The sequence below is a fragment of the Xyrauchen texanus genome, chromosome 29, assembly GCF_025860055.1.
Source record: "Xyrauchen texanus isolate HMW12.3.18 chromosome 29, RBS_HiC_50CHRs, whole genome shotgun sequence".
NCBI lineage: Eukaryota > Metazoa > Chordata > Actinopteri > Cypriniformes > Catostomidae > Xyrauchen > Xyrauchen texanus.
The window spans coordinates 14,174,789-14,202,405 of record NC_068304.1 but is presented as its reverse complement, the minus strand read 5'-3'; the positions used below and the strand labels follow the sequence as shown (position 1 = coordinate 14,202,405).

Sequence of the window (27,617 nt, the reverse complement as noted above, 5' to 3'; positions counted from 1 at the left end):
TGAGGGTTACAAATGAGAAAATGTAGTTTCAAGAAACTGGCAAATGCCATAGTCAATTTTTATTTATCCTTCTTTAAGAAAATAACTTCCAAATGGTGCATCCATTTTATGAATACTTTGCTCATCTGTGTTCTTTTGATTGTTAATACTTTATGAAAAATGAAAAGAGAATTCAACCACACTCATTTCCATGTGTTTTTTTTTTTTTTTTTAATGATTTAGTTTGACCTGACACAGAATCATGTGTCAATAAAGAGCAATCTCATGCAAAAAGCTTAAGTAGAGAATTACAGCGGAAACACAACTCAAAAAACAAGCAAAACCTTTCCTGAATATTGGGAAATTGTTCCAGGCTCATGTAAGAGCATAGTGTGGCGTCCTGACTCCTGCTATTGTGAATGACAACAGAGGCAGATGCTATAAAAACACTTTTGTGAGGGGACAGTATTCAAAGTACATGCCAATAAAATGCATCTGTATAAATTTATATATTTACATTTCCGCGATATGCTTATAAAATAACGGTAATATGGCTATAAAAATACCTGAGCTTATAAATCAAAAGTGTTTCTAAAAGACTTTGCCATTTACATGAATGGTGAAAAAAATTATATATTAAAAAATGTATGATAAAATAAGTAATTTTATTAAAATGACAAAATAAGCTGGAAAAAAGGAGGTAGAAACTCTATTTTTCTGTGGTCATGGTGGTGTGTGTGTGTGTGTGTGGGGTGGGGGCACTGCCTACTTCACTGGAGTCATTCCTACAACAGCCGGCCAGAAATGCAGTTGATATTGAGATCACAGAGGTTTCGATTCATCACGTTCATTCAATACATTTGCAAAAGCTTTGACATGCACAGCACTATCAAACCAAAGACTTGCGTCTGTCACTGTTGCTGAAATATATGCGCTCAATAAGAACTGCGTCTTTCTGGCAGGCTAGAGGAAGTAAGACTGAAGGGTGCCGCGACGACGGACATCTGTCGTCCAGCAGTGAAATCCTCCTCCCAGGGAGTTAGCGTGACGGATGTTAACTTTAATAGTCTTAATACCTACAGAAGTGACACAGCAATCAAAGACGAACGGGTTAAGCCACAGCAGAAAAAAGCTCTGGATCATCATATTAAGAGCTACTGTAAAAACATGATTCTTACCAAGATTTTCAAATATTTTCTGGATGGTTGTCTCATTGGCGTCCACCATGACACGTTTTTCGTCCAGCATCAAAACATTCATCGACAGCCATTTTGACGACATCCACAATGGATGATCTGAGATAATGATATTAATATTAAACTGACGATACATGACACATTGAGATTTACATCATTAATCACAACAGATGCATCATAGAGCATGAAGCATTATATGCAAGCATTATATCCTTTATTCTCTGGCCCAAGACATAGTTATGAACAAACACGTAATAAGCGCACTCCCTAATATTTCTAGATTTTGAATTACTATAACTATTATAATAATTTAACAATATTGATATTAGATAAAATTAGGGTGTGCGCTTTGACTTTTATGACTAATGAAATATCCCTCTTACTAACAGTGTGAAAGTTACTAATGTGTAACCCTTTGTGGTTTGAATGTGGTGCTCTTGTTGCTTCTGAAGTTGAGTGCTTAACCTACCATCTGGAATAAGAGGAGTTGGAGGGGACACCACAGTCCATCCAGCTTTCTTAAACATGTGGATCTGCAGGAGAAATGGATAACACTTTGAATCTCAGTGCTGTACTTCCACGTGATCAACACTAGGTGGCAGCACAGTTCCACACATCAATGCAATTACTTTTTCTAATGTTTATAACTCTTAAGTATGAGTGATTGTCCCTGTAAGCAGAATTACATCACTAACCTGCCGGCAAGGTCGATCTGGGTTGGACAGCACAAGTCCTGGTCCGATAATGTTAAAGGTGGCGTCAATGTGCATGGGGTTAGGATCTTTGAAGGAGATGATGTGTATCTTGTATGTGGGGGCCAGATGACGCCTCATCCACTCAATGCCCATGAAGTTTGTAACCTGTCAGTGAAACAGCATCACAGTTTTCAGCCTGACGATGATCAGCTCATGCAGAAAACAATGTTTTCCTGCACTCTGTCGATTGTGAGTCTAACATCTTTGATTTGGGACAACTGGCTGATAAAATATACTAAAGGCAACATAACAGGTCTTTCACTGTCCTCACATCTAACAAAGCTAATTAAATGATGTAACAGTGCTGATTCTTTGAAGTCACAAAGCGTATCCTATGATGTAACAAGCTGCAGTGTTGGGGAGTATTTACTTAAAGGAATAGTTCACACAAAAATAAAAATTCTCTCATCGTTTTCTCAGCCTAATGACATCCCAGATGTGTTTGACATTCTTTATTCTGCAGAACACAAATGATGACTTTTAGAAGAATATTTCAACTATGTAGGTCCATGGGGCCTGGGTAGCTCAGTGATTATTGATGCTGACTACCACCCAAAGGGGTCAAGTGTTCAAACCCAGGGCGTGCTGAGTGACTCCAGCCAGGTCTCTTACCGTACTTTCAGACCAGAGGCGGCGAGAGCATCAAAATTCGCTCTGGCTGCCCTGTCAAAAACGCTATTGAAGATTCGTGGATGCCCTGACGTAGTTGAAATAGGAGGCAACATTCGTTCAGAATGCTTGGTTTTGTGAACTATATTTAAAGGGGCCGCAAAACATCCAGACATGTCGACCGGTATCTATTTGGTTGCCGCCGAACTGCGTCAAAGCTCATTATCATAATGTTGCCCGCACTTGAACTTTCCTCTGACGCCCACACCGCCCAAGACACACCGCTCCGCTTCTCACCACAGAGATGCTGGCTGCCATAGAAAATGAATGACTTCGGGTCGATTTGACGCTCTCCATGCCTCTGAACGCACCATTAAGCAACCAAATTGGCCCAGTTGCTAGGGAGGGTAGAGTCACATGTGGTAACCTTCTTGTGGTCGCGATTAGGGGTTCTCGCTCTCAATGGGGTGCATGGTGAGTTGTGCGTGGATCGCAGAGAATAGCGTGAGCCTCCACATGCTGTGAGTCTCCGCTGTGTCATGCACAGCGAGCCACGTGATAAAATGCGTGGATTGACTGTCTCAGAAGCAGAGGCAACTGAGACTTGTCCTCCGCCACCCGAATTGAAGTAACCACGCCACCATGAGGACCTACTAAGAAGTGCGAATAGGGCATTTCAAATTGGGAGAAAATGGGATTAAAAATAAAATAAAATATGTAGGTCCATACAATGCAAGTGAATGGGTGCCAAAATTTTCAAGATCCAAAACCACATAAGGGCAACATAAAAGTACTCCAGACAACTCCAGTGGTTAAATTAATCACTTCTGAAGTTTTATGAGAAACAGATCAATATTTCAGTAATTTTTTTACTATAAATGTTCCTCCCTGCTCAGTTAATCTCCACTTCAGTTTCACTATCACATTCTTCTTCTTCTGTTTTTGGTGGTTCACAATCTTAATGCATATCGCCCCCTAGTGGGCAGAGAGGAGTATTTATGAAAAAATTACTTACATTTTTTTTCTCACCCAGACACAAAGTCTGAACACATGGATTTAACCAGTGGAGTCACACGGATTACTTTTATGCTGCCTTTATGTGGATTTTGTAGCTTATCATTTTGGCACTCATTCACATCCCTGGAAGTTGACCTGGAAGTGGACCCTTGGACCTACAGAGCTGAGATATTCTTTTAAAAATATTAATTTGTGTTCTGCAGAAGAAAGAGAGTCATGCACATCTGTGATGGCATGAGTAAATCATGAGAGAATTTTCATTTTAGGGTGAACTATCCCTTTAAAGGTGGACTCAGAATCTTTTGAATTTGTTTTATCCTGGAATTACAGTGACACCTAGTGGCTTGGATGCTGGATTATTTAAAACGAATAGTTTTCAGTTTCAGATGCCATTTTAGAAATGTAGTATTCACAGTCAATGATTACCTTAAACAATGAGTGAAAGTGTTAAATAACAGGAAGGGTACTGAGATTAAGCGAGTAGTATTCGGCTGGTCTTGTGATTCTAACATGGCACCCCCCATCTGTGAACCCTCTCTATGTAGAATAAACCTGCTTTTATAAGTAACTGATATTAATGGAGTCTTCATTTTAATGTGAATGGTCATTATTTCCTACATATATTGCAAAATTACAATTAATGTCTTTAGGAGTTAGTAAAAATTACTGAGTATACCTTTAAAAGTAGCTCGGCAACTTACAAAATTTTTCAGTAGTGTGAGAGTAGCTCTACTTTTTTCCAATATCGAGCTGCATTTTCCAGTGAGTAGCGGTGTTGTGTCACAAAACGCTACCTTTCTCACATTTTATTGCAAATGCGGCAATAGAGGGAGTAATCAAATGTATTCACATCAACCGTCTTCTCTCTTTCATATGCAGTGCTGGAAAACCCATACATTTAAGTGAATCGGTTCTTTCGGACAGTTCATGTAAATGAACTGGTTAAAAAAAGATTCCCTTATTTTTAACGTTGGGAACCCCAATTCCTTTTTGTGAGTCATTTTGTTTTGGACAGTACATTACATTTTTACTCCACTGATGGTTAGGTTATGGTTTGGATTTTGGGGGTTTATAAAATATGCATTCCTCTTCACTGTATTATAGCCAGAAACAACAATGTCCTCCATGGACATATCACCTGGACAATGGACCTCACACGTGGAGAAGTATATTGCTGCAGACATTGCTCCAAAAATGGGTGGGAGCTCCAAACCGCTATTAAAGATACAGGGAGACACTTACCTAACCTTTTCCCTAACCTTAACAGGAAGTGGAAGTGACACCCCCTTTTGGAGTAACCACGTCCCTTATGGTGTAACCCTGCCCTCTTTTGGAGATTCCACCCCGATTTGAAGGTCTATGGCCTGCAGCTATACCTACATAGACACGTGCCCATATGGCCAAAAACACTTACTGCTTTGGCCACAGTGTTTCATATTTCAGTAAACAGACATATTTTAGCCAAAGAAAAGTCAACCTACTGTTTCTGATTTCACTATGAGATCAGTCTGGTAAAGCCACACAAGTAATTTAATGATATTTGGTTTACTATGTAAAGGTCAGTATGGGCAATGAGGAAAGGTCACCTGACTCCTCTGTACAAAAATGTCAGTGCCGGCTCTGATGAAGTCTGCAGCGTCGAAACATGGCTCAAACTCTGTGGTGACGAACTTCCCCTGAGCAGCCAGTTTATGTCTGTCCTCCACTGTGCGAATAGGGTAATCCTACACATATATGCACACAAAAGAGATGGTTATAATGTTCAGTGAGCTCATAAATTATATTCTGGCGTTCAAGGTGTACAGTGTAATAAATACACCTACACACCACCAGAGGGATGTGAAGTGAGGCCCTATTCTACCTCACAATATACTCAGAGTTCATCTGCACCTGAATGAATGGCATTCTCATGAACGCTGTCTGTTTACATGCTTAAGTGCACATAGAAATGCTTGGTGTTACCTGATCGTACAGATCGTCGGCCATGGTGGGTTTGGGTGCAGTGGTCCACTTGGCTCCCCGCCTGAAATACTCCTTAATGAGAGGTCGATAAGCACGGTACTCAAAAAACCGAGCTCTCCAGGCCATCGGTGCCTCGATGATCTCATTACCCACCACAAGCAAGATATCTCTTGGCATGGCTGCGTACATGCCTGTGCAAAATAAACACAGAGTGATGAAGAAAATCAACAGGGCAGTGATATCATTATGTGATCAGTCGTTCTGGACACTCAGATATAAGTGCACTGTCAACAGGTACCTGTGGAAGTAAAGTCTGGGGTTTTGTATTCCAGTGACCAGTCGATTGGTTCTGGCCGTCTCACAGTAACACCCTCATGATGCAGAATATTGCACATTTCCTCAATTTCAGCAACTGCTTTCTTCACGTGGTCCTTCGGGAATGTTTGTCCCCCATACTGCTGGTAGAAGGGCCAATATTTCTCATAGGTGTTGGCCTGGACACACAAAACAACAACCTAAGTTTACTACAATGTTGGGGACATATATCATTACTATGGTATTATTTGCCATATAAACACCATAGCATGCAATACCATCTGATACTATCACTGTAATGCAATATACTAAGGGTAGCCTATATGTATTGTTTTGTACTGTTGTTGTATCTTTTTTTGGTTGAGATACCAAAATGCATAAGAATTACATTGGAGCAACTGACTTATGGCAATGAAGTGTACTGAACTGTCATCTACTGTAGTCTTCAGGGACTGGGGTAGGTTAGCTTTGTACCTTGATCTCCACTGTAAAAGGAGGGACGCAGGCGTTCTCTGCTCGCCCAACGATCACTTCCTCGAGCTGGTCCCACTCGTTGTACGCGCATACGGGGCACTCCTCGGGCGCGTGCTCAGTAACAGGCTCATCCACAGTGAGGGGCTGCGCCAGAGCAGCGGAGCGCGAGGTGCTGCGGAACGCACGCTGCACCCATCCCGACACCGCGCGACCCACCTGCGCAATACACAAGAACCAAACCTCAATATTCAATGGAAAAATAACGACAAGAGAGAAACCAAAGCTGGCAAAAACATGTTGAGAGAAGGTCTGCCACCATTCCTCTCCTATTAAGAAAGTCAAGTATGTGAATATTCAAAGTTCATTTTGTTCATTTTACATAAAAGTAAACGTTTCAACGGGGTTTTAAACTTTTACCTTGCGGCAAATAGAGTCGAGAACAGAATTCCCCGCCTGAGGAAGTTACCATAGCAACACGAGCGCTTTTTTATTAGGATAGTTATCGGGCGGCAAAAAATATAATTCATAACTTTATTATGTTTTGTACTGCATAAATATATAAGAAAGCAGGTGAATGAAATAAATAAAGGGAAAGAATAGAAAACCGTCTGACACGTCTCCTGATGCACAATGTGCGCGCGATAACCCGCAGATAGACACGTGGAGCTGCAGGACGTGTGTGATCCAATGCATGGAACAGACAAGTGCAGTCATTCTTCATTTACTGATTTAACTTTCTTATGTTCTCAAGAGTCAAAGTTGAGCAGAAGGACACTTGAGGTGCTGGATCCTCTGATCTTTAGACAGCTGTGCTGTCAATCAGTGATAACACATGATCTGTTACTCTGGGCCATCTCAACATTTCTAAGAATATTATTCAAACAAAGTAGATCACAAAAAATATGGAGAAAAAAAAAGTATGCTGCTCATGAGTTTATTCCCCCAGTAAGGTCTTGGAAATAAAATATTATTAAGGATTACTACAAATCAGTTATACCATTATTTTTTATTGATTCATGTAAAGTTTGGCGAGATATAGAGTTTATATTTATTGTAATGATCTGTTATTATGATTGTGGTATAAGTTGTTTTTGTAAATACAATAAGTATTCCACTATACTCGCGCCTGTGGTAATACAGTTCTTTACGCTATATTGACCGATATAAAACTGCAGTATTCACCATAGCACCGATGAGATGTGCAGCTTCTGCTCCGCGGCTTCCACCTCTGAGGCATCTGACCCGCAACATGTTGTTCTGGTTCGGGAGTGAAGTTCTAAGACATACAGCAGTTCTGATCCGGAAAGTAAGAGAGGCGCCGTGGGGACGCGCTTTTATAGTGAGCGCGGCCCCTAGCAAGGGTCGCCAAATTAAATTCCTGAAGCAACGTGACGAGAGAAACTGAAGCAGGAGAAGGTCCTTACAGCAGCACATTCTTATCGCTACAGTGCTATCAAGTGACGCAACAGGAGCGCATGCATTTCCAAACGCGCACAATGGCGCGCTAAGGATCCTGCCATAATATTAGCCTACTGTACCTGGAGACAGAAGTCAAAGTGATTTATAATCATTAGGCTACTCACCTGTGCGGTGGAAAACACCAAATAACGTACAAAGAACATTTAAAGTGCCTCAAAACATTTACTAAAGGACCCTTTACTTTAAGCTCTTGAACGTTTGTTTTATTTAGTGAATTCCTCAGAAAACTGCCCTTCATGGATGCGTAGAAGTTCTCCAAAGGGTTCTGTGAGTTAATTGTTCAGAGGAACCCCAAATGGTGCCTCAAGTATCTTTTCATTTAAATTGGGTAAGAACGTGTAGAAAGTAGCATAACAATAAATGATATGGCATAAATATTATGCAGCTTACTGTAGTACAATGGTTGGTCATAGACAGAAAAGAACAGCTCTATTTAAAAAGATGTGTTTTACAGCCACAACTATCACATGCTCACAAAGACCTTCTGTAGTTTTCATATCACAAACATTCAATAATAAGCTCCAAAATAAGCTCCAAACTGCATAGGTATGCTATTCTTATTTATTAGTAGTATTAGCAAATATTTCAAGAAAATTACTTCATGCAGTTAGTACAACATAGCTGACTATACTTTTAAGAATAAACATATGATTATGGGAACACCTTCCAGGTGTGACAATCTCTTAATCTTTTCAAATCACTGCAATTTATTGGCAGATGGAGCTTGTCTCTCTGTGATTGTAGTTGTGTTTTGAGTGTATATAAAAGCACAAAAAGAGCCATTTGCTTATCAATGTCTTTTTCAAGATGGCATTTCGCAAATGTTTTCCACCTTGTGAATGATATACTGTATCCCTCTATCTGACAGGCACGAGGGCTGTTTAATATAAGCACCGTCCATTGAAACTGATTGTGTTCACTGTAAACACATGGAACTCATGACGCTATGCTCTCAGTTTGAGCCTTGCATCTCCTCTTCATCTTGAGTGGATTTGCCTGTTGCAGTGCACCCGTGGCTATTTGCGGCCCGCTCTGATGTGCTGCTTACGTTCGCCCCGGTTGTGATGATGTCACGAATATTTTATATCTGGCCTTTCATAAGTGAGACATGAGACAAATGAGACAAAGGCCTCTGAGACTGACTTGAAGTTGAAGTTACTCACTTTCGGCTTGAAAGAAAAAAAGAGGATGAATGACATCAATCCTGTGTGCCTGCCTCCGAGCCAACTGTGCCATCTGTCCAGAGCTGCACAAACAGATTATTATGAATTGATGTTCTCCCTATTCAGTGAGAGTTCGGGTCTCTGGCGCAGCCGCCGTTGCGGTGCTTATTAAATACACTGTGCCACAAATTGTCACTCCAGTTGCCAAGATCTCTGCCCAGGAAACTGGAAGGTTTATGGGTGGCACGGTGTCTGTCTCAGTTCAATATGTCTCTTTCTTTCCCCATCGTTGTGAGACGGGAATGAGAGCATGACATATCCTTTGTAACACAGGACAGTTTCACCCTGTTTGTACTGTTTTTAACAGCATGCCAGGAGACTGCCATATCTCAACACAGAGATTTATCTCACCTCCATGTCGCCTAGAAGCCCTCTCGCTTTCCCCACTGTTGTGCGCCAGGAACGAGTTTGTGGCGTGACGTTGGATACTTCATTCATTCATGGCCTGTCATTCACAAGACTGCCACATCGCAATACAAGGAAGACAGACGTATGCAGTGTTTTTCCACGACACTTAAGAAGGTCTGGGCAGAAAAAAAACACTCGTTCCTTGCTTTCCCAGCTGTGGCAAGCTGGGAAAGAGTTTGCAGAACAATGCAGGTCACTTTCAGTGCCTGTTTTACGGTTGTTGGCAACATGCCAGAACACTGCTATGTCTCAACATGGGGATTTGAGGTATATGCAGTACTTTCTTTAGGCCTTAAGAAGTTGGGCTGTTGCCCACATAGCTCATATCCCACATGGATATGAGACACCTTAATTGGACACTGTTAAAGATTGTTACTCAGAGACAGATTTGGTCTCATGACCATCTGACATCTGACTTGTATCAGTAGACTTGAACGATGCTTACTTTCATGTACAAAATAGCCCCTCGACACAGACAACTCTTGAAATTAGGGTAAAGTCTTAGTTCAAGACAAGGTCCTTCCTTTAAAATAAGAATGCCTAACTATATGTGGCGATGCAGTCACTTACATCTCCTTGTGACATGCCGCTGTGTAGCCACCCTTGCAATTTAGAGAATGCCTTGTTCTCTTAAGATGAGTGTTACACTGGGCCAAGTGGCCAGATGGTTGTCACAGTGGGCGCATCCAACGCAGGCCGGGAAGCCCTGTTTGAGGGTCAACCGGTCTTCGGCACCTGCACAGGTGAGCAAACTATGTGGCATTTAATTTTTGCCTAGCACTGCTTGCAATCCTCCTTCCTGAGAGCTTTTCAGACAGACGTGCAGGTTCAATGTCTGATCCATTAGGAAAACACTGCAGTTGTGGCCCCAGAAACCACACACTGTCGCCTTGGGTACTCAATGACCCAGGCTCTACTGGGCTTGGACGCCCTACCTAACATACAGCCAGCAAAATGCAAATACACGTCATTCCCAACCGCTTGCTACACCAAGTGCTGTGCAAAGCTCGGGAAGACAGGGAAACCGTGTTGCTAGTTGCGCTGAAGTGGCCCAACAGCAATTGGTTCTCGAAGCTAGAAGAGCTGTTGGATGCTCTACCATGGGAAATTCCTGTGAGGAGGGATTTACTCTCACAAGTCAAGGCATGATCTAACTTCCACAGCCAGAGCTGTGGAGACTTCGTGTCTGGCCTCTGAACAGGGATTTCCGGGCACAATAGTGTTGCCACAGCCAGTGCTTGTGTTCCTCCTGAGGTCAGGACCCAGTGCATTGCCCTGTGCAGACATTGTTTCACTTTTTGCAGGAGCGTTTGAATGCAGGGCTTTCTCCATCCACCCTCAATGTCACTGCTGTAGGTTTGAAGACCATACTGCTACTTGCTTTTGCTACGGTTAAATGTATTGGGGGATTTTCAATAATTGTTTATCAATGATTCTTGTTTAGAGTTTGGACCACGCTTGCCTAAAGCCATTCTCAAGCCTTGGGAGGGTTACAATATGTGCCCAAGTTTAAGGCCACTCCATTAAAAGCTCAGATGGTAACCTTACAATGAATCAAACAAGGCACAGAGACTGCACATGCTTTGCCCCATGAGGGCACAAGGCATGTGTACTGACCAGGCAAGTCAATTCAGGCTGACGGATCAGCTCTTTGTCTGCTTTGAAGACTTTTCAAAAGGCTTGGCCATCTCCAAGTAAAGACTTTCTCACTGAGTTGTCAACACCATTGAATTTGCTTATAATTCGCAAGGCATCCTGTGTCCCATTGATGTTAAAGGGATAGTTCACACGAAAATGAAAATTCTCTCATCATTTACTCACCTTCATGCCATCCAAGATATTTATGACTTTCTTCTGCTGAACACAAACAAAGATTTTTAGAAGAATATTGTAGCTCTGTAAGCCCACACAATCCAAGTAAATGATGACCAGAATTCTGAAGGTCCAAATAGCACATAAAGGCATCATAAAAGTAATCCATATGCATTGGCGGAGCTAGGGGTGGCCAGGGGTGGCCGTGGCCACCATGGACCGAAGCCTGCCCACCCCATTGGCAACCCAACTCGCAATTGCTGTTTTAGTAATTTTTTGGTCATGTACAAACAGCATGTGCGCACACCAAGGTCGCCAAATCTCTCCATCCCGGGTGTCATTGTATAATCTTTTGTTCTCCCCAATTTGGAATGCCCAATTCCCAGTGTGCTCTAAGTCCTCGTGGTGAAATAATGACTCACCTCAATCCGGATGGTGGAGAATGGATCTCAGTTGCCTCCAAGTCTGAGACCGTCAATCCAGGCATCTTATCACGTGGCTTGTTGAGCACATTACCCGGAAATGTAGCATGTGTGGAGGCTTCATGCTATTCTCCGGGGTATCCACACACAACTCACCACGCGCCCCACCAAGACCGAATCGCATTATAACGACCACGAGGGGGTTAACCCATGTGACTCTACCATCCTTAGTAACTGGGCCAATGAGGTTGCTTAGGAGATCTGATTGGAGTTACTCAGCATACCCTGGATACGAACTTAAGAATCCAGGGGTAGTAGTCAGCGTCTTTACTCGCTGAGCTATCCAGGCCCCCGATTGAATGATGTTATTGCATAATTGGCATGATTTTAAAGGGCTTCAGAGATCATCACCCCTGGGAGGAGTTCCCATAGCGTCAGCTACTGACAGGGTTTGGAGGTTTTCTTTTTAAATGTTTCCACTACAGATTACAGAATACATGCTGTAAAATGTTATTTGTAACGTATTCCGTTAGATTACTCAAGGTCAGTAACGTATTCTAAATACTTTGGATTACTTCTTCAGCACTGGTAGATTTATTCACTTGTTTTGACTATAAACAGTGAACCAGAGCTTTATCAGTACATGGCACCCTGCCATCTCTCTGACCATGAGAAGTTCAAATGTAGTCCATTCCACCACTTTTTCCATCATGACACTTAAATCGCAGGACTGGTTTACTACTGGTTCCTACAGAGCATACTGCGAATCAGGACTGTAATTTCATCTCTCCAGTAATACATACATCTGCTGTACTGCATCACTGAAAATATAATCCACTGCAGAGAGCTGCATGGGTGTAAGATAGATGATAGAATTTGCTGATATCATGTTCAAATGAATGAACGGCCTGTGCTTTTATAGTGAGAGGTCACTGAGTTTGATTTATCAGCTAGAGTAAAACAGCTGCTATCAGGACTTACTCAAAGCACTGATAGCGATGCTTGTTTTGACACGACTCCTCATTCGGTGCATTCTCATAATGATGCAACATTCCTGTGAACACACCGCAGTTCTGGCACAGAACCAGAACTACTGGATCAAAATGCTTATGTAAAACCAGACAATTAATTAGAGCACATTCACCATCATTTATATGAATATCTGCTGCATCCTTCAAGGTGAGGATTTGTCCATGAGCGCTCCCAGTCATGTAATAATGGTGATCCGGGTAGTTTCTAAAATGAGTTTAAGGCTCTTCACTAACAAGTTGTCTAGGTCAGCTTTTTTCATCATTAGATTTCTGTACTTTGAGTAGGCTGTGTACTGATTATATGTGACCCAATTCTTCCAAGAGACTTCCACAGCTCAAAGGGGAGAAAAGAAACAACATTTGCATTTCCTGAAGGAAATATGCCTGGGCCTGCAAGGCAGCTAAAGATCAGCATTAAAGTGTTTAGTGTAAAAGATCCAGAAAAGAAGCAAGCAAGGGGTACGAGAGACAAATAGAAGCAGCTGAAACAGACAGACCATTATGATATCACCACTTGGAGACAGACATTCTGTCTATGCGAGTAATTAGTATATTTTAAAACTTCACAAATCTCACGATTCTTAAAAATATATAAATGCAAAGAAAACTTAGTAAAAGTAAAAAATGGTCCACAATAGAAAGTTACGTGTTCTTAAGTCTGTTTGTTAAATGTGTGTGCCCTGTTCTGGTCATGTGGTCTTGCCAGAGGTGTTCAACCTGCAAACTGTGTTTTGTAGCAGAGTTAATTTGGTTACTGGGGATAGAAGGGATTTTGAACTGGAAACATTTAAAGCAACTCTGAACTTAATGAAACTTTAAACCGTGTACATAATCACATTAGTGTGGCTCCGCCTTCACAAGAAAAACGAATTCTACTCTGTAACATCTACAGTTCTTCAGCTGTTTGAGAAGCAAATATAAAACGTATCGCGTTTGGCTGTGTAACTCAAATATCTTCGTTCAGTCGCTTTTCTTGACCGGTTTGATCGTCTGTCCTCTAATTCCCAGACTGTTTTCCCCATATTTCTGGACAGATTTTCTCTATCACGCTGATTTGTTGCGTATTTTACTCAAGTGTGCTTCACGCAGAAGGCGACCTCTGTTTCTTGCGCTGGCTAGAGCAGGTCAAAACGCGGCAAAAGTTTAAAAACGCGGACAGAGAGAGCAACAGAATAGCGAACGCGTTACGGGCCGTGTCGGTTTTGAGATCCGGAGACACGGCGGTTCTGCTGCTGAACGAGCCCGCATTCATCTTCAGCTGTCTCGCGCTGGCGATACTCGGTTGCGCGTGCGCGCTCCTCAACAGCAGCACCAGCGCACGGAGTTTGATGACGAGTTTGATCTGATGCTGCAGCGGCGAGAAACTCCTGATCGGGTCTGCGGGTGAGAGGAGCGACCGATCGGCCACTGCATTTGCATCTCAATGTGGAAACAAACATAAAATGGTTCACGATGAGGCTGTGTTTGTGCACTTCTAAGAAAGCCACAAGTCATAATTTAGGGTTTGGGTTAGCTATAATCATTATTATACTAATGTAAAGAAATGGTTCACCAAAAATTAAACAATTTCTTCTCACCCCAATGTAGTTCCAAACCAGTATCCTGTTATTCTTTTCAGTGGAACACAAAGGCCACAGGGTTATTTAAAAAAAAAAAAAAAATTTTCATTGCAGTTCACTGTTTCAAGCTCCAAAAATCAGAAAAAAACATTAAATAAAAGTATATCTAAAGTGGTCCATAGGACTGTTTAATATTCATATAATAGCTTTATGTGAGGAACAGACCCAAAATTAGGTCACTGAAAATCTCTGATGTAGCTCTCAGATCTCTCTCTTCATTCCACATTTTCAAACCGTCTCGTTATTATGACACGTGCAAGATCAAATGCCAAACAGTGTGTGATGTGTCTAAGGATGTGCAAAACAATTTTTTTCATAATCGAGTGGGTTGTCTAAACGACTAGTCTGTGTTATGGAAAATAATATTTAATTAGGCTCAGTTATGGTCATGTGACACCAATCAGATGTGTTTCAGAGGGATATACGGTCGCTAAGCGCAGCACTTCAACGTGGTAACTAATGAATATTCAACTTACTGCACAAAACTAACAAAGTAAGAAACGTTTTAAATACAGAGTGGCAAAAAACTGGTTATGTGCATCCTGGATGCTGAATAACTAGCTTCAATGTAACCAAAGGAAAAAAATGTTTTTTTTTATGGTACTATTTATTTAAACATTGTCAGACCGATGATGTGTTGTGATGTGGTTTAATTGTGTCATTTGGAGTTTGTTGTCATCTCAGAGCTGTAGGTTGCTGTAAAGAGGTGTTTGAAGATCTGCAGCAGGACAGATTGAAGGTTTTCATCATTGCTGAAGATCTCAAATCATACTGTATAATGAGTTTGAACAGAGCAATGCAAGAATCAACTGACGCAGCCGTTCCTCAGATGCTCAGAGCAAATGTATCCTTCTCTTCACCTGCAGTCTACATATATACATCAGGAACCACAGGTGACTCACACACACTATATTCCTTTAAATTATACAGGTACAGGAATATAAGGGTTAGTGTGTCAGTCCTGAATGTGTTTTAAGAGGGTTTAAACTAATACAGAGTTAAAGTTAGCTGTGTGTGCGTTTTCAGGTCTTCCTAAAGCAGCAGTGATAAATCAAACGTGTCTGCTCGCCACTATCGCCATGTTAGCCTCTATTGGCGTAAGAGACAGTGATGTCATTTACGTGCATCTTCCTCTATATCACACTCCTTAGTCTCTATAGAAACAGGTGTGTGTGTCTGTTTGAGTGTGTGTACTTCATGAATCACTAATTGTGATTAGGGACTTAATTTTCACACTCTCTTTGTGAAAGACTTCTTTGTGTATGATTGTAAAATGCTGCACAGCACAAATGTTCCTTTTTAACTGGGTTAAAGGGTGAGTAACACTGGCTCTCTCCCACTGTTGTACTAGTACCCTCACATTCTAAATACAAATTTCACAATCTGCATGTTTTATTCTCATAATACTTTCACATAAGTGTATAGTATACAATCAAAATAATCTTTATTTCTCTCATTTTCAGGATCAACTATAGTTTTGCGTCACAAGTTTTCTGCCTCTCAGTTCTGGGACGAGTGTCGTTCACTTAAAGTGACTGTGATTCAGTGTATTGGAGAAGTTCTACACTAACTTTGGAACACACCACAGGTACAGGACCAACACACAGTAGACACTGTACAGATCAAAGGAATGTTCTGGATTCAGTGCAAGTTAAACTCAATTAAAAGCATTTGTGGATAATGTTGATTTTCACATAAATAAGAAAAAAAAAAGAAGAAAGAAGAAAAAATCATTGTTACATTAAAGCGCTTACAATGGAAGTGAATCGGACCAGTCCATAAATACTATTATTGGATACAACACTACACAGACAAGTTTGGTAAACGATTTTATCACACTAAAATCATGTTAACATGTATAATGTTTACATATTGTAGCTACATTTTAAACACTGTGTATTTGAGCATTTATGGACTGGCCCCATCACTTCCATTGTAAATGCCTATTGCTGTGTCCGACGCATTCCATTGCCAGATCCTCAGAAGACGATGTGTAAGGAAGCAAAACTGCAACACTCACGTTAGCTTAGCAGGGGTTCAACTGTCATCAGATATGTCTCCTAGCAACACAACTGATAACAATGCTGCAACGCTAGCATTTATGCTGCATAATAAATAATAAAAAGAGAGTATAATTGACCATGTTTTATACACCTGTTTCTCCAAGCATTTGTTAAACAAGCTTTAATATCTTGTAATGTAGGAACTTTGACTCATTTATCTATATTATTTAATAAAAACAAATGTTTAGGGGGCCTGGGTATCTCAGCGAGTATTGTCGCTGACTACCACCCCTGGAGTCGTGAGTTTGTATCCAGGGTGCTGAGTGACTCCAGCCAGGTCTCCTAATCAACCAAATTGGCCCGGTTGCTAGGAACGGAATAGGCACATGGGGTAACCTCCTCGTGGTCACGAATAGGGGACCTCGCTCTCAATGGGGCATGTGGTAAGTTGTGCGTGGATCGCGCAGGGTAGCGTGAGCCTCAACATGCTGGGAGTCTCCACGGTGTCATGCACAACGAGCCACTTGATCAGATGTGCGGATTGACTGTCTTAGAAGCGGAGTACCGCACCACCACGGGGACCTACTAAGTAGAAGGAATTGGACATTCCAAATTGGGGAGAAAAGGGGATAAAAAAAAAAAATGTTTTTTATCACTTACTTTGTACATCTCCCTGAGTGCCAACATGTTTGTGTGACATCACTCACCTGCATCTTGGCGAAATCTGAGTTGAACATTTCCCAATAAGTTTCCAAGTTGGAATTCTGACTTCAAGTGGCGTTCCATTGCACTTTTCCTTGTATTGAAAATCCAACTTTCCGAGTTGAATGGAACGCAGCATTACTGTAATGGTTTTGTTTTAAAAACGAGGAACGAGTAAGACTTATCTATGCCATAAATGCTGTTGATTCAGCTTAAGATGTAGTGAACCTGGAAAATAATTTTAACACACACTAGAGTATTTCTATTAACAGGTATATGAAAGCACATTATGTAGTACTTAATAGTGTTTACAGTACTTTATTTTACAGTAACATACTTTACATTAAATTACAGTTGTCTTTGTGAAAGTCAGCTGACCGTTGAACAGATTTAGAGTGCTGGCAGCTCAGTGCAGACAGTGAGGCTGTGGGGTGTGTGCGATAGTGTGTGTTTTCAGTAGTATTCGTACAGTTGTCACTCTTGTAAACTGACCACAGCACAGCTGGTTCTTACAAATAGCTTTATTATTTCTACTCTAACTGTCTGTCTGGACACTCTCAGTGCAGTTACATACATCACACAGATCAAGACATCTTCACACTCACAAATTCACTGACAGTTTTAAATTAAACAACAGATTTGAACAAATGGATTAATTTCAGATTATTTTACTCTGGATAGCACCCATCAATTTTGCCCTCTTTCCCCATTATTGTTCTGTCTTGTCCTGGAACCATTAGCAGCTGCGATACGAAAGGAAGATGATTTTCCAGGGGTGATGGTGGAAGGCGTGGCGCATAAGCTTTTGCCTTACGCAGATGATATTTAATTATTCGTCTCTGACCCCGTTAGACCTATGCGTTGCCTCCACAGAATTATTCATTCCTTTTCCAAGTTCTCTGGATACAAAGTCAATTGGTCTAAATCCAAAGCTTTGGCTCTGATAGAGTACTGCCCAGTAAAGGCCTTTCAGCCGGGTGCCTTTCAGTGGCCCAAACAGGGTATTAAGTATTTGGGGATTTTATTCCCAGCAACTTTGTCTGATTTAGTTAGAGTTAATTTTGACCCTTTAATTAAAAAGTTTTCAAGCAATCTGGGCAGGTGGGCTTCATTACTTTTATCTATGATTGGGAAGATTAATATTATTAAAATGACAATCTTACTTTGGTCATTGAAACTGGATCCTGAAAGAGCACATGAGCTCCAATCTCACAACGCCATGTGATCATCCTGTCACCCAATGAGAGAGAAGTTTAAGAGCTGGGGGCCAATCTTGGAATAGCTACTGGCCTTTACTTGGAATAACCCATCAGGAGTCAATGAAACAGATATGCTGAATGTATAATGACATATATGGAGTAGATCACCTTTTATGATGTTTGATTTCAGGTTTCGCTGTACCCTGAACTGTAAATACCAGCACTGACATGTTGTTAAAGATGCTGTCACTGACATCTTTAAAGTCATTCAAGCTCATCTGATTTTTAAATGAACATATGGGGGATTATATTAATATATAATCTGTTAATTATCTGTTTGATTCTCATAAAAGATGAATCACTGCACAGACACAGACATTTGTAATAAAGCTGCCAATTAATTCTGTATATCATCCATTTGTTTGCGTTTTTCAGAGCGAAGATGATAAAGTCCATAGTGTGTGTTTGGTTATTGGTAATGGACTTCGGGCAGACTTGTAGAGGGAATTCCTCAATCGGTTTGGCAAAATTTAATTCAGAGAGTTTTACGCCTCCATAGAGGGAAATGTAGGATTTGTGAACTACACTGGAAAGATAGGAGCTATTGAATGGGTCAGCTTACTGCACAAAGTACAACAGTATAGATGTCCAGTCTACATCAGAAACTCTGAGATATTTTCACTGGAAAATATTAGGTACATTTTTTTTTTTTTTATCCCCTTTTCTCCCAATTTGGAATCCCCAATTCCCACTACTTAATAGGTCCTCGTGGTGGCGTGGTTACTCACCACAATCCGGGCGGTTGAGACAAGTCTTAGTTGCCTCCGCTTCTGAGACCATCAATCCGCGCATCTTATACACGTGGCTCATCGTGCATGACACCACAGAGACTCACAGCAAGTGGAGGCTCATGCTCTGCGATCCACACACAACTTACCACCCCTTACGAAACAAAAATATATATGAATATATTGGAAAATATAATGTGATATATTGAATATATATTTTTAAATATTCTGCAATATATGCATGAACCATGTATGGCTATATATTGATACATATAAAAAATATATATACCAAAAACAAGACAAAAACTGTATTATATTTTTACATGTAATAGCTTAATTGAAATACTCAAATCATTTCCCTTTCATTAGTTAATGCATGTGTTTACATACAGCATTAAATTTCTCAAATATATATTCCCAAATATGCCTACAAAGGTCCCCAATTCTTTACAGATTCAGGCAAATGAAAACATAAATGTAAAATTAGTGAAATATTTGCTTTCCACATAGTATTTCAAACTGTTGGACAAAATCTACACCCATTTTAGTTTTTTTACATTTTGCGCGCGCGCGCACACACACACACACACACACGCATATATATAATTAATATATATGGATATATATTACTAAATATATTTCTATCAGATTTGTGTATATATATATATATATATATATATATATATATTTTAAAATATATGTTCCCATATATATGTTAAAATATAGTGCATATAAGTTAAAATGTGTTTATACTATATTTACAAATATATAATTACATAAATATTCACATATATGATATATATATAATATGTACATATTTCCTCAGAATTGTGTACAAATATTGCTCATACATATTCCCAAATAAATGTGACTATATGTACAACCATTTTTCCTTACATGCACATCTATATATTATGAAGTTTATTATTGACTATAAAATTATAAACATTACTATATATATATATATAGGAAATATATTGTCAAATATTTCACAATATATGAAAAGCGGCAATTCCTTATGTATTACTCAGTATATTGTAATATAGTAACACAATGTATTATTCTATATAATTATTTAATATATTGAGCCTTTATATACAGTATAAGGAAATATATTTTCTTTGCATAAGGGACGCACTCCATTGAGAGCGAGAACCACTAATCACGACCACGAGGACCGCATGTGACTCTACCCTCCATAGCAACCGGGCCAATTTGGTTGCTTAGGAGACCTGGCTGGAGTCACTCAGCACTCCCTAGATTCGAACTCACGACTCCAGTATTAGGTCAACTTTAACGTGTTTGTCTCTTGTAATACAGAAACTCATTAAATACGATACAGAACAAGACTAGCCGGTCAGAGATTCTACAGGCCTGTGCATCCAGGAGCCATAGGTCAGAGATCACACAGATGATCATGAAACATGAGAGAGGGGGTAAACATGTTTGATCTATATCTAGAGTTCCCTTAGCAACTTCAGCAAAGAATAATTGCTTCCAGTAAGAAATGTGTCTCAGGGAAGAGTCTGAAATTACTGTAAAACTGTCTAAAAACAAATTGTAGTATTTAACTTGCACATTCTGAGCAGTCATTCAAGCAACTTCTTGAGGTGCATCCTGGTAAGTTTTTTAAACAGTTTTTTAAGGAGTTCACATGTACAGTACTGTATGCTGTCCCATGTGTATGCTGGAAACATCAGCTTTTCCTTCCTTTTCCACTACAACTTGTACATTTTAGGAAAGTTTTGAAAAATGTGTGTGTGTTTATTTTCAGGGCAGACAGGGCTACCGGTATCGAAGATCACAGAAATAGCTCAGTTTATGGGTTATGTTCAAATGAGCAGCAAGCTGAGAAAGAGACAGCACAATGTGTTGAAGAGTGACAATGTGTATTTCAACCGTGGAGATTTGATTAAGATTGATAATGACAATTTTATCTACTTCCAGGATCTGAGATACATTCAGGTATTTTCATTTTGAGCTGATGTCAAATATAGTATTTTAGAAAATGTTTAAAGCTACAACGTAATTTTGGTCCCTCTAGGGGCAAAAAACAGAATTGCAAAAATAACTACATAGATAAAGTTTGTAGAGACAAACTTTGATGTTAGCTTGACAAAGCCTTTTCAGAAAGCCTTTCAAAAGACAAGACCAAAATGTATAAGACCATAGCAGAGCCCCTAGAGACCACATCAGATCTCATTAGACCACATCAGACCCCACTGACCACAACAGATCCCCAAGAAACCACATCCGATGATTTCAGACCCCATCAGACCTCATCCAGGGTTTCTGCAGGTTTTATGAAGCTAAATTCAAGACTCTAAGACCTTTTTAAGACCAACTAAATAAAATGTAAGGAATCAGTGTGTGCATGTGTGCACATTTTGTTTTTATTTAGTACTGCCCTTTAGAAGCTATTTGGCATAGCAGATCCTCACATATATTCCACATGACAAAATAGTGACTGAATTTACACACATGATCCTGATCAGAAGTTTACCTTCCCTTGGTTTCTAATATGGTTTGTTGCTTTCTCAATGATCAATGACAGTTTGTGTAATAATTGTTCATGAATCCCTGCTTTGTCCTGAGCAGTGAAGATGTCCACTTTTCTTAAGAAAACCCCCCAAACTACTGTACAATTATTTGGGTCTCAGCATCTTCTGCACATTTAAGTTCTTCCCAACAGTGAATATGAGGTCCAGATTTTGACAACTGAGGGACTAATTGCAACACAACTATTGCAAAAGGTGCAAACAATTACTTATGCTCAAGAAGGCAACATAAGAAGAACCAAGGGGTGCAAACTTTTGAACAGTATGATTTGTGTAAAGCAGGGGTCACCAACACGGTGCCCGCGGGCACCAGGTCGCCCCCAAAGACCACATGAGTCGCCCGCAGGCCTGTTCTAAAAATAGCACAACTCAGCTGCGTATAAAATGTTATTTTATTCTGTTGCTATTCATTTTTTTTTAATCACACTTGCATTTATATAGATTTAAAAAATGAAAATATCTTAAAAATATGTTTCTTATACATGAAGTTTAGATAAGTTTAGGTGAACTCTGACGTACTCCAGTTCAGGTCAGTATTGTGCGTGTGACAATACAGTGCTCGTGGAGAGTAGGCTAAGCTAGAGGGCGTAGCGAAGATTGGCGCTGAACGTAGTTTCTTACCCCAAAAACATGGCAGAAAAAAGAAAGAAAATGTATCACTTTCACAACGAATGGGAGTCGGGAGTTCTTTTTACGACTGTGAAAGAAACCTGCGTGTGTCTTATATCGTGAGCGACTGTGGCAACGGCAAAGCGGCACAATGTGGAGAGACACTTTACTACGAATCACAAAAACTACTAACTACCCACCGGGAAGCGCACTACGGGCAGAAAAAGCCCTTGAGCTAAAGACAGCTTTGGGAAAGCAACAAGCTTTTTTCACAAGGCCGGCGAAAAAGTCACAAAAAGCAACCGAAGCCTCTTTTAGAGCTACGCATTTCCTGATCAAGAAGGAGGCATTTTCAGACGGAGAAGTTGTCAAAGAAGCAATGATGATAACTGCTAACACTGTACTTAAAGACGAGAAATATGGAAGCGATGTAATCGCCACTCTCTCCGACGTCCAACTGGGGGCATCTACGATGGCTAGAAGAGTGTCAGCTTTGTCCAGTAACTTGGTCGATCAGCTGGACCGGGATCTGGCGAGGTGCAGGTGGTTTAGCATCCAGTGCGACGAGTCCGTGGACAGCACAGCGCAGCTGATGGTTTTTATCCGGATGGTGTTTGAACATTTCTCCACAAGAGAAGAACTCCTGACACTACTGCCCATAAAGACAACTACGAGGGGAGTTGACATTTATAACACAGTGAAGGAGTTTTTCGTGCAGAAAAAGGTACCATTGGAAAAGCTGGTAGCGGTGACCACATATAGGGCTCCTGCTATGATTGGCCGACATGCAGGTTTCATCAGCTCACTGTAAAGGTGACCCAGACTTCCCAAAATTTCTGCATTACCACTGCATCATTCACCAGCAGGCATTGTGTGCCAAAGTGATCGGCTCTGGGCACGTGATGACTCCGTTGTGAAAATCATAAACAATATCCGGCTCCAAAGCAAAACAGCACAGGATTTTCAAAGTGCTATTGGAGGAGATGGCAGCTGAATATGGTGACCTGCTACTACACACAGAAATCAGATGGCTCAGCAGAGGACGAGTTTTACTTCGTTTTTTGTCACTTTTGGGTGAAATCAAAGAGTTCATGCAGTCCAAAGGCAAAGACGTCTCACTGCTAGAGGACACAGAGTGGACACTTGACATTGCATTTTTGACGGACATTACTGGGAAACTAAACCAATTAAACTGCGAGCTGCAAGGTAAAGGCAAGACTGTTGTTAATATGATAAGTGCTTTAAATGCATTTAAAGCCAAAATGAACATTTTCTCTGTGGATCTACAGAGAAAAAAAGTGCTGCACTTTCCCTCTGTGCAGTCAGTGCTGAAAGACAATGCTTCTGCATCTGATACATTTGACAAAGTTGCAGACAAGTACTATGAAGTCATAAACAGACTTGGGCAAGAGTTTGAGAATAGGTTTTGTGACCTAGATCAGCTTGAGCAATGTGTATCATTCATTTCCAATCCTTTCATGAATGTGGACACAACAAGCTTTGCTGAGCAACTAAGTACAACGTTCAACTTGGATGCTGGACAGGTGGAGATTGAAATCATAACATTGCAAAATGACCTCCACCTCAAAGCCTACCAGGCTGCACCAAAATTTTGGTGCCTTGTTGACACAGAGAAGTACAGTGGTGTGTGTGTGTACAGCAGCTATGAAGGTTGCAGCCTGTTTGGTTCTACCTATCTATGTGAATCAGCATTTTCTGACATGAACTTCATCAAGAACAAACACAGAACACGCCTCACCGATGCACATCTGAAAGAGTTACTCACAGTTGCAATGTCAAGTTACACACCAGATTACAATACAATGGTAAACAGCATGCAATGCCAGTCTTCCCACTAACAAAGAAAATTATACCAGATGTCAGTGGCAACATGTCAGTGCCATGGCAAAGTTTAATTAAAATATTGAAGAATTGTTCAATTTAAAATGTGTGTTCATGACATGTAACAGTTATTATTTTATTAAAAATACAGCAGATTTGGTCATTAGTTCAAAATGTGACAAGATTTATTTAAAAATATTTAAGATTTTTCACTACATTACAGACATTACAATGTACATAATTGATAACTTTTTGAAACATGGTGCAACATAGTTCATGATTTGTTTAAAAGGTTTGTCAGTGGCTAGTGAAAATGGGACATTTTTCCTAAGAAATGTAATGTAAGTGATCATCTGAACATTTTACAATTACTGAGATAAATAGAAATAAAGTGCTGAATATTGATATCTGTTTCCCACCTTGTCATTGTTGGTAATTATTGTGAGAAATCATTAACGTGATCAGAGTCTTTACATTATTAATAATGTATAAGGCAAACTAAGCAAATTTGTTATTTCAGAAGAGTGTATCAAAATGGTAGCCCTTCGTATGACTCAGTACCCATGAAGTAGCTCTCAGTATCAAAAAGTTTGGTGACCCCTGGTGTAAAGAGTACATTTTGTGTTAAGTAGCTTTTGAAGGGCAATACTACATAAAAAAATATAATCTCTTTTAGTTTATTTGTATACATTCTGAAAGGGGTGTTTAAACTTAGAAAAACAAAAGGGTTATGCAAACTTCTGCACTTAACTGTATAGAATATATAGTTTGTGAAAAATTATATATATATTTATATTTGTTTTTTGTTTTTTTAATGTCCAAATTCCAGGTAGCCTATCCTATCCATATGAAGTCATATTACATGTTTAATTATGAAATGACTTCACAAAAATACACAACATTGTTCACAACTTAATACCCCCACATCTGAACGTATAAGTGCTTGTACTACGTAAAAAGTGCCATTGTGACATTACTACTGACTAAATGTGACATTGTCTGATTTATCTCTGTGCTCGTGGGGAAATGAACATTACAGAAAAATACTCGCTTACATATTTACATGCTGCACGAAGAAATAGATCAGCTTCTTTCAGCTCGTTGTTGAAAACACATTTTTTATTGGTGCATTTCTAATTGTGCTCAATGACAAGATGACAAAGTGTGTGCGCCAAGCGTATGACTTCATTTCCATGGCATCTAGAAACATTTCAGCAGATTTGCAGAAAAACTACAATGAAAGTATCGTCAAATCAACGTGCAACGTTTCAATATTGCTTCTCTTCTCTGCAAACAATACAAAAGACAATAGCGAGAAGGAAAATAAGTACATCAGTCTGTGCCTATCAACTGAAACCAGGACATAATTACAATGTTTAGAGAATTGTCGAGACACTGGGACACCTCTTCAAAATGGGACGGCTGGTCACCCTACTTAAACGCAACAAGAAAACAATCCCGAAACGAGAAAACAATCCCTCATACAACATTTAATACCATGACCTTATGAATTAAAGACTTGTTGCTCTGATTTAAGACCTTTTTAAGGCCTTATTTTGCAGAAGGGCGAATTAAGACTTTTTAAGACCCTTGGAAACCCTGCCATCAGACCACTTATAAACCACTTGAGACCACATTAGACTACATTAGAAAACATAGAGAAAACATCAGACCTCATTAGTCCACATCAGACCCCATTAGACCTCATCAGATCCCTAAGAAACCACATCAGACAACATCATACCCCATAAGACTTCATCATACCTCCAAGAAACAACTTCAGACCACATCAGAAACCCTAGAGAAAACTTCGGTCCTCATTAGACAACACCAGAAATAATCAGATCCCCACGAAACCACATCAGACAATTTCAGACCCCATTAGACCTACCAGACCTCCAAGAAACCACTTCAGACCACATTAGGCCACATCAGACAATTTCAGACCCCATTAGACCTTATCAGACCTCCAAGAAAACATTTAGACCACATAAGAACTCCTATAGACAACATTAGACCAAATCAGATCCCATTAGACCTCTTTAGACCTCATCAGACTACCAATAAACCACTTCAGACCACATCAGAACCCCTCGAGACCACTTCAGATGACATAACAATGACCGTTTACAAACACATTTTAAACACTCTGCTCATCTACCTAAGAAGCAAGACGCTTGATTGGTTTTTGTGGGCAGGTGGAAGGGGGAGAATGTGACGACCACTGAAGTCTGACATCATCAGCAGGGTGGACTTTGTTGAGGAAGTGAATGTGCAACTTCCAGGTTTGATGATATTGCATTTGGTATGAATATCATGAATATTTCTTCAGGTGTGACACCACTGAAGCTCTCCATGTGTTCATCTGTGTTTAAGGTCATGGCTGTAGTGAAAATCAGAGGTGGAATGGAGTTTGACTGCTGCAAAACATTTAACCATGTCTGTAGTTTCCTGCCTGCTTATGCACAACCTTGATTTATACTAATTCAGGTCAAATTCTTCCCATAAGACATAATAAACCTGGATGAAGATTATAAAAGGGTGATATTATTGGATGCTTCTCTATAAAACTCTATGGAATTGACCGGGACCTTTAATCAGCTTAAGCTGAAGCTTGTGCAAGCTGGATTTGACTCCACAGTGACCTCTGAATCTTTGTACTTGCTGTGTGAGCACAAGTGAATGTTTGTATCATTAACTGCCTCCATCTATAAAGAGATCTTATCTGGCAGCATCAAACTTTGATTTGTTTGTCCAGTCTGGTAAATGAACTGGGGCATAATATTAACATCAATTCTGTGTCATTATTAATAATATTATTAGTATTATTATATAGGATAATATATTATTGATGTACTAAAGAAGAACAGATTATTAGTGTGAAAACATCAACTTAAATTAGAGACTTTTACAGACTCCAACCCAGTTATCGCTTGCTAATGATCAAATGTCTGTCCACATAGATCAGCTGTTTGTCCTGTTTGAATACGTTAACATTTCTATATAAACCCATATCAGTTACAGTCAACTAGATTAAAAGTACCTTGCAGCAGAGTTTATCTGCATTGTTTGTCATTAGTGGTATGATGTCTGTGATCAGTGTTAGTTTACCTCTTGCATTCCAGTGATTCAATTAAATGTATTTACTTTTGGTATGCTAGTATTTCAATTATGGCCACAGTGAGACTACAAAACCTGATTAAACTCAAGATGTCAGGGTTTGGCTGGTTAGCATGGTCCAGTTAGCCCCTGCTGGTAGATGCTTTAACTACATCATCTGATCCCAAAACGAACCTTTCTCCAGTGATGGCCATTGAGGATGACAGGCCCTCCCTCAATATAAATATGCAAGCCATAATAATAAATAATGTAAAAATTTTAAAAAATTAATAGTTACGCATCTGAAGACAGCAACAGATTGCATATTGCACACAAAAATAGCAAGAGTTTTCCAAGAGTTTCTATAGCTGAAATCTGGCTGGCTGGCTTCCTGGCGTCAGGGTGCAAAGGTTGTTGTTAATCTAGTCTATTGAGAAGCAAAACTGTGTTTACAGAGTAGCATACATACAAGCTGGATTTGAATGATTATCCTCACAAGTTAATATAGCTGTTTAA

The 27,617-nt window shown here is 40.0% G+C and overlaps 1 protein-coding gene and 1 pseudogene across 1 annotated transcript; one reads left to right on the top strand and one right to left on the bottom strand.

Annotated features, from left to right (window-relative positions):
- Positions 1 to 26: 26 nt before the first annotated feature.
- Positions 27 to 7,703, bottom strand: LOC127622642 (glycine amidinotransferase, mitochondrial-like). Its single transcript, XM_052096658.1, has 9 exons — positions 7,490 to 7,703; positions 6,308 to 6,523; positions 5,817 to 6,012; positions 5,519 to 5,709; positions 5,143 to 5,280; positions 1,871 to 2,035; positions 1,645 to 1,708; positions 1,158 to 1,274; positions 27 to 1,055 (listed from the first exon to the last, which is right to left on the bottom strand). The coding sequence occupies exons 1-9, from the start codon at positions 7,556 to 7,558 to the stop codon at positions 943 to 945; spliced, it is 1,269 nt and encodes a 422-aa protein (XP_051952618.1). The 5' UTR covers positions 7,559 to 7,703; the 3' UTR covers positions 27 to 942.
- On the top strand, positions 6,514 to 26,709 carry LOC127622644 (long-chain fatty acid transport protein 2-like; annotated as a pseudogene).
- The last annotated feature ends 908 nt before the right edge of the window (positions 26,710 to 27,617 follow it).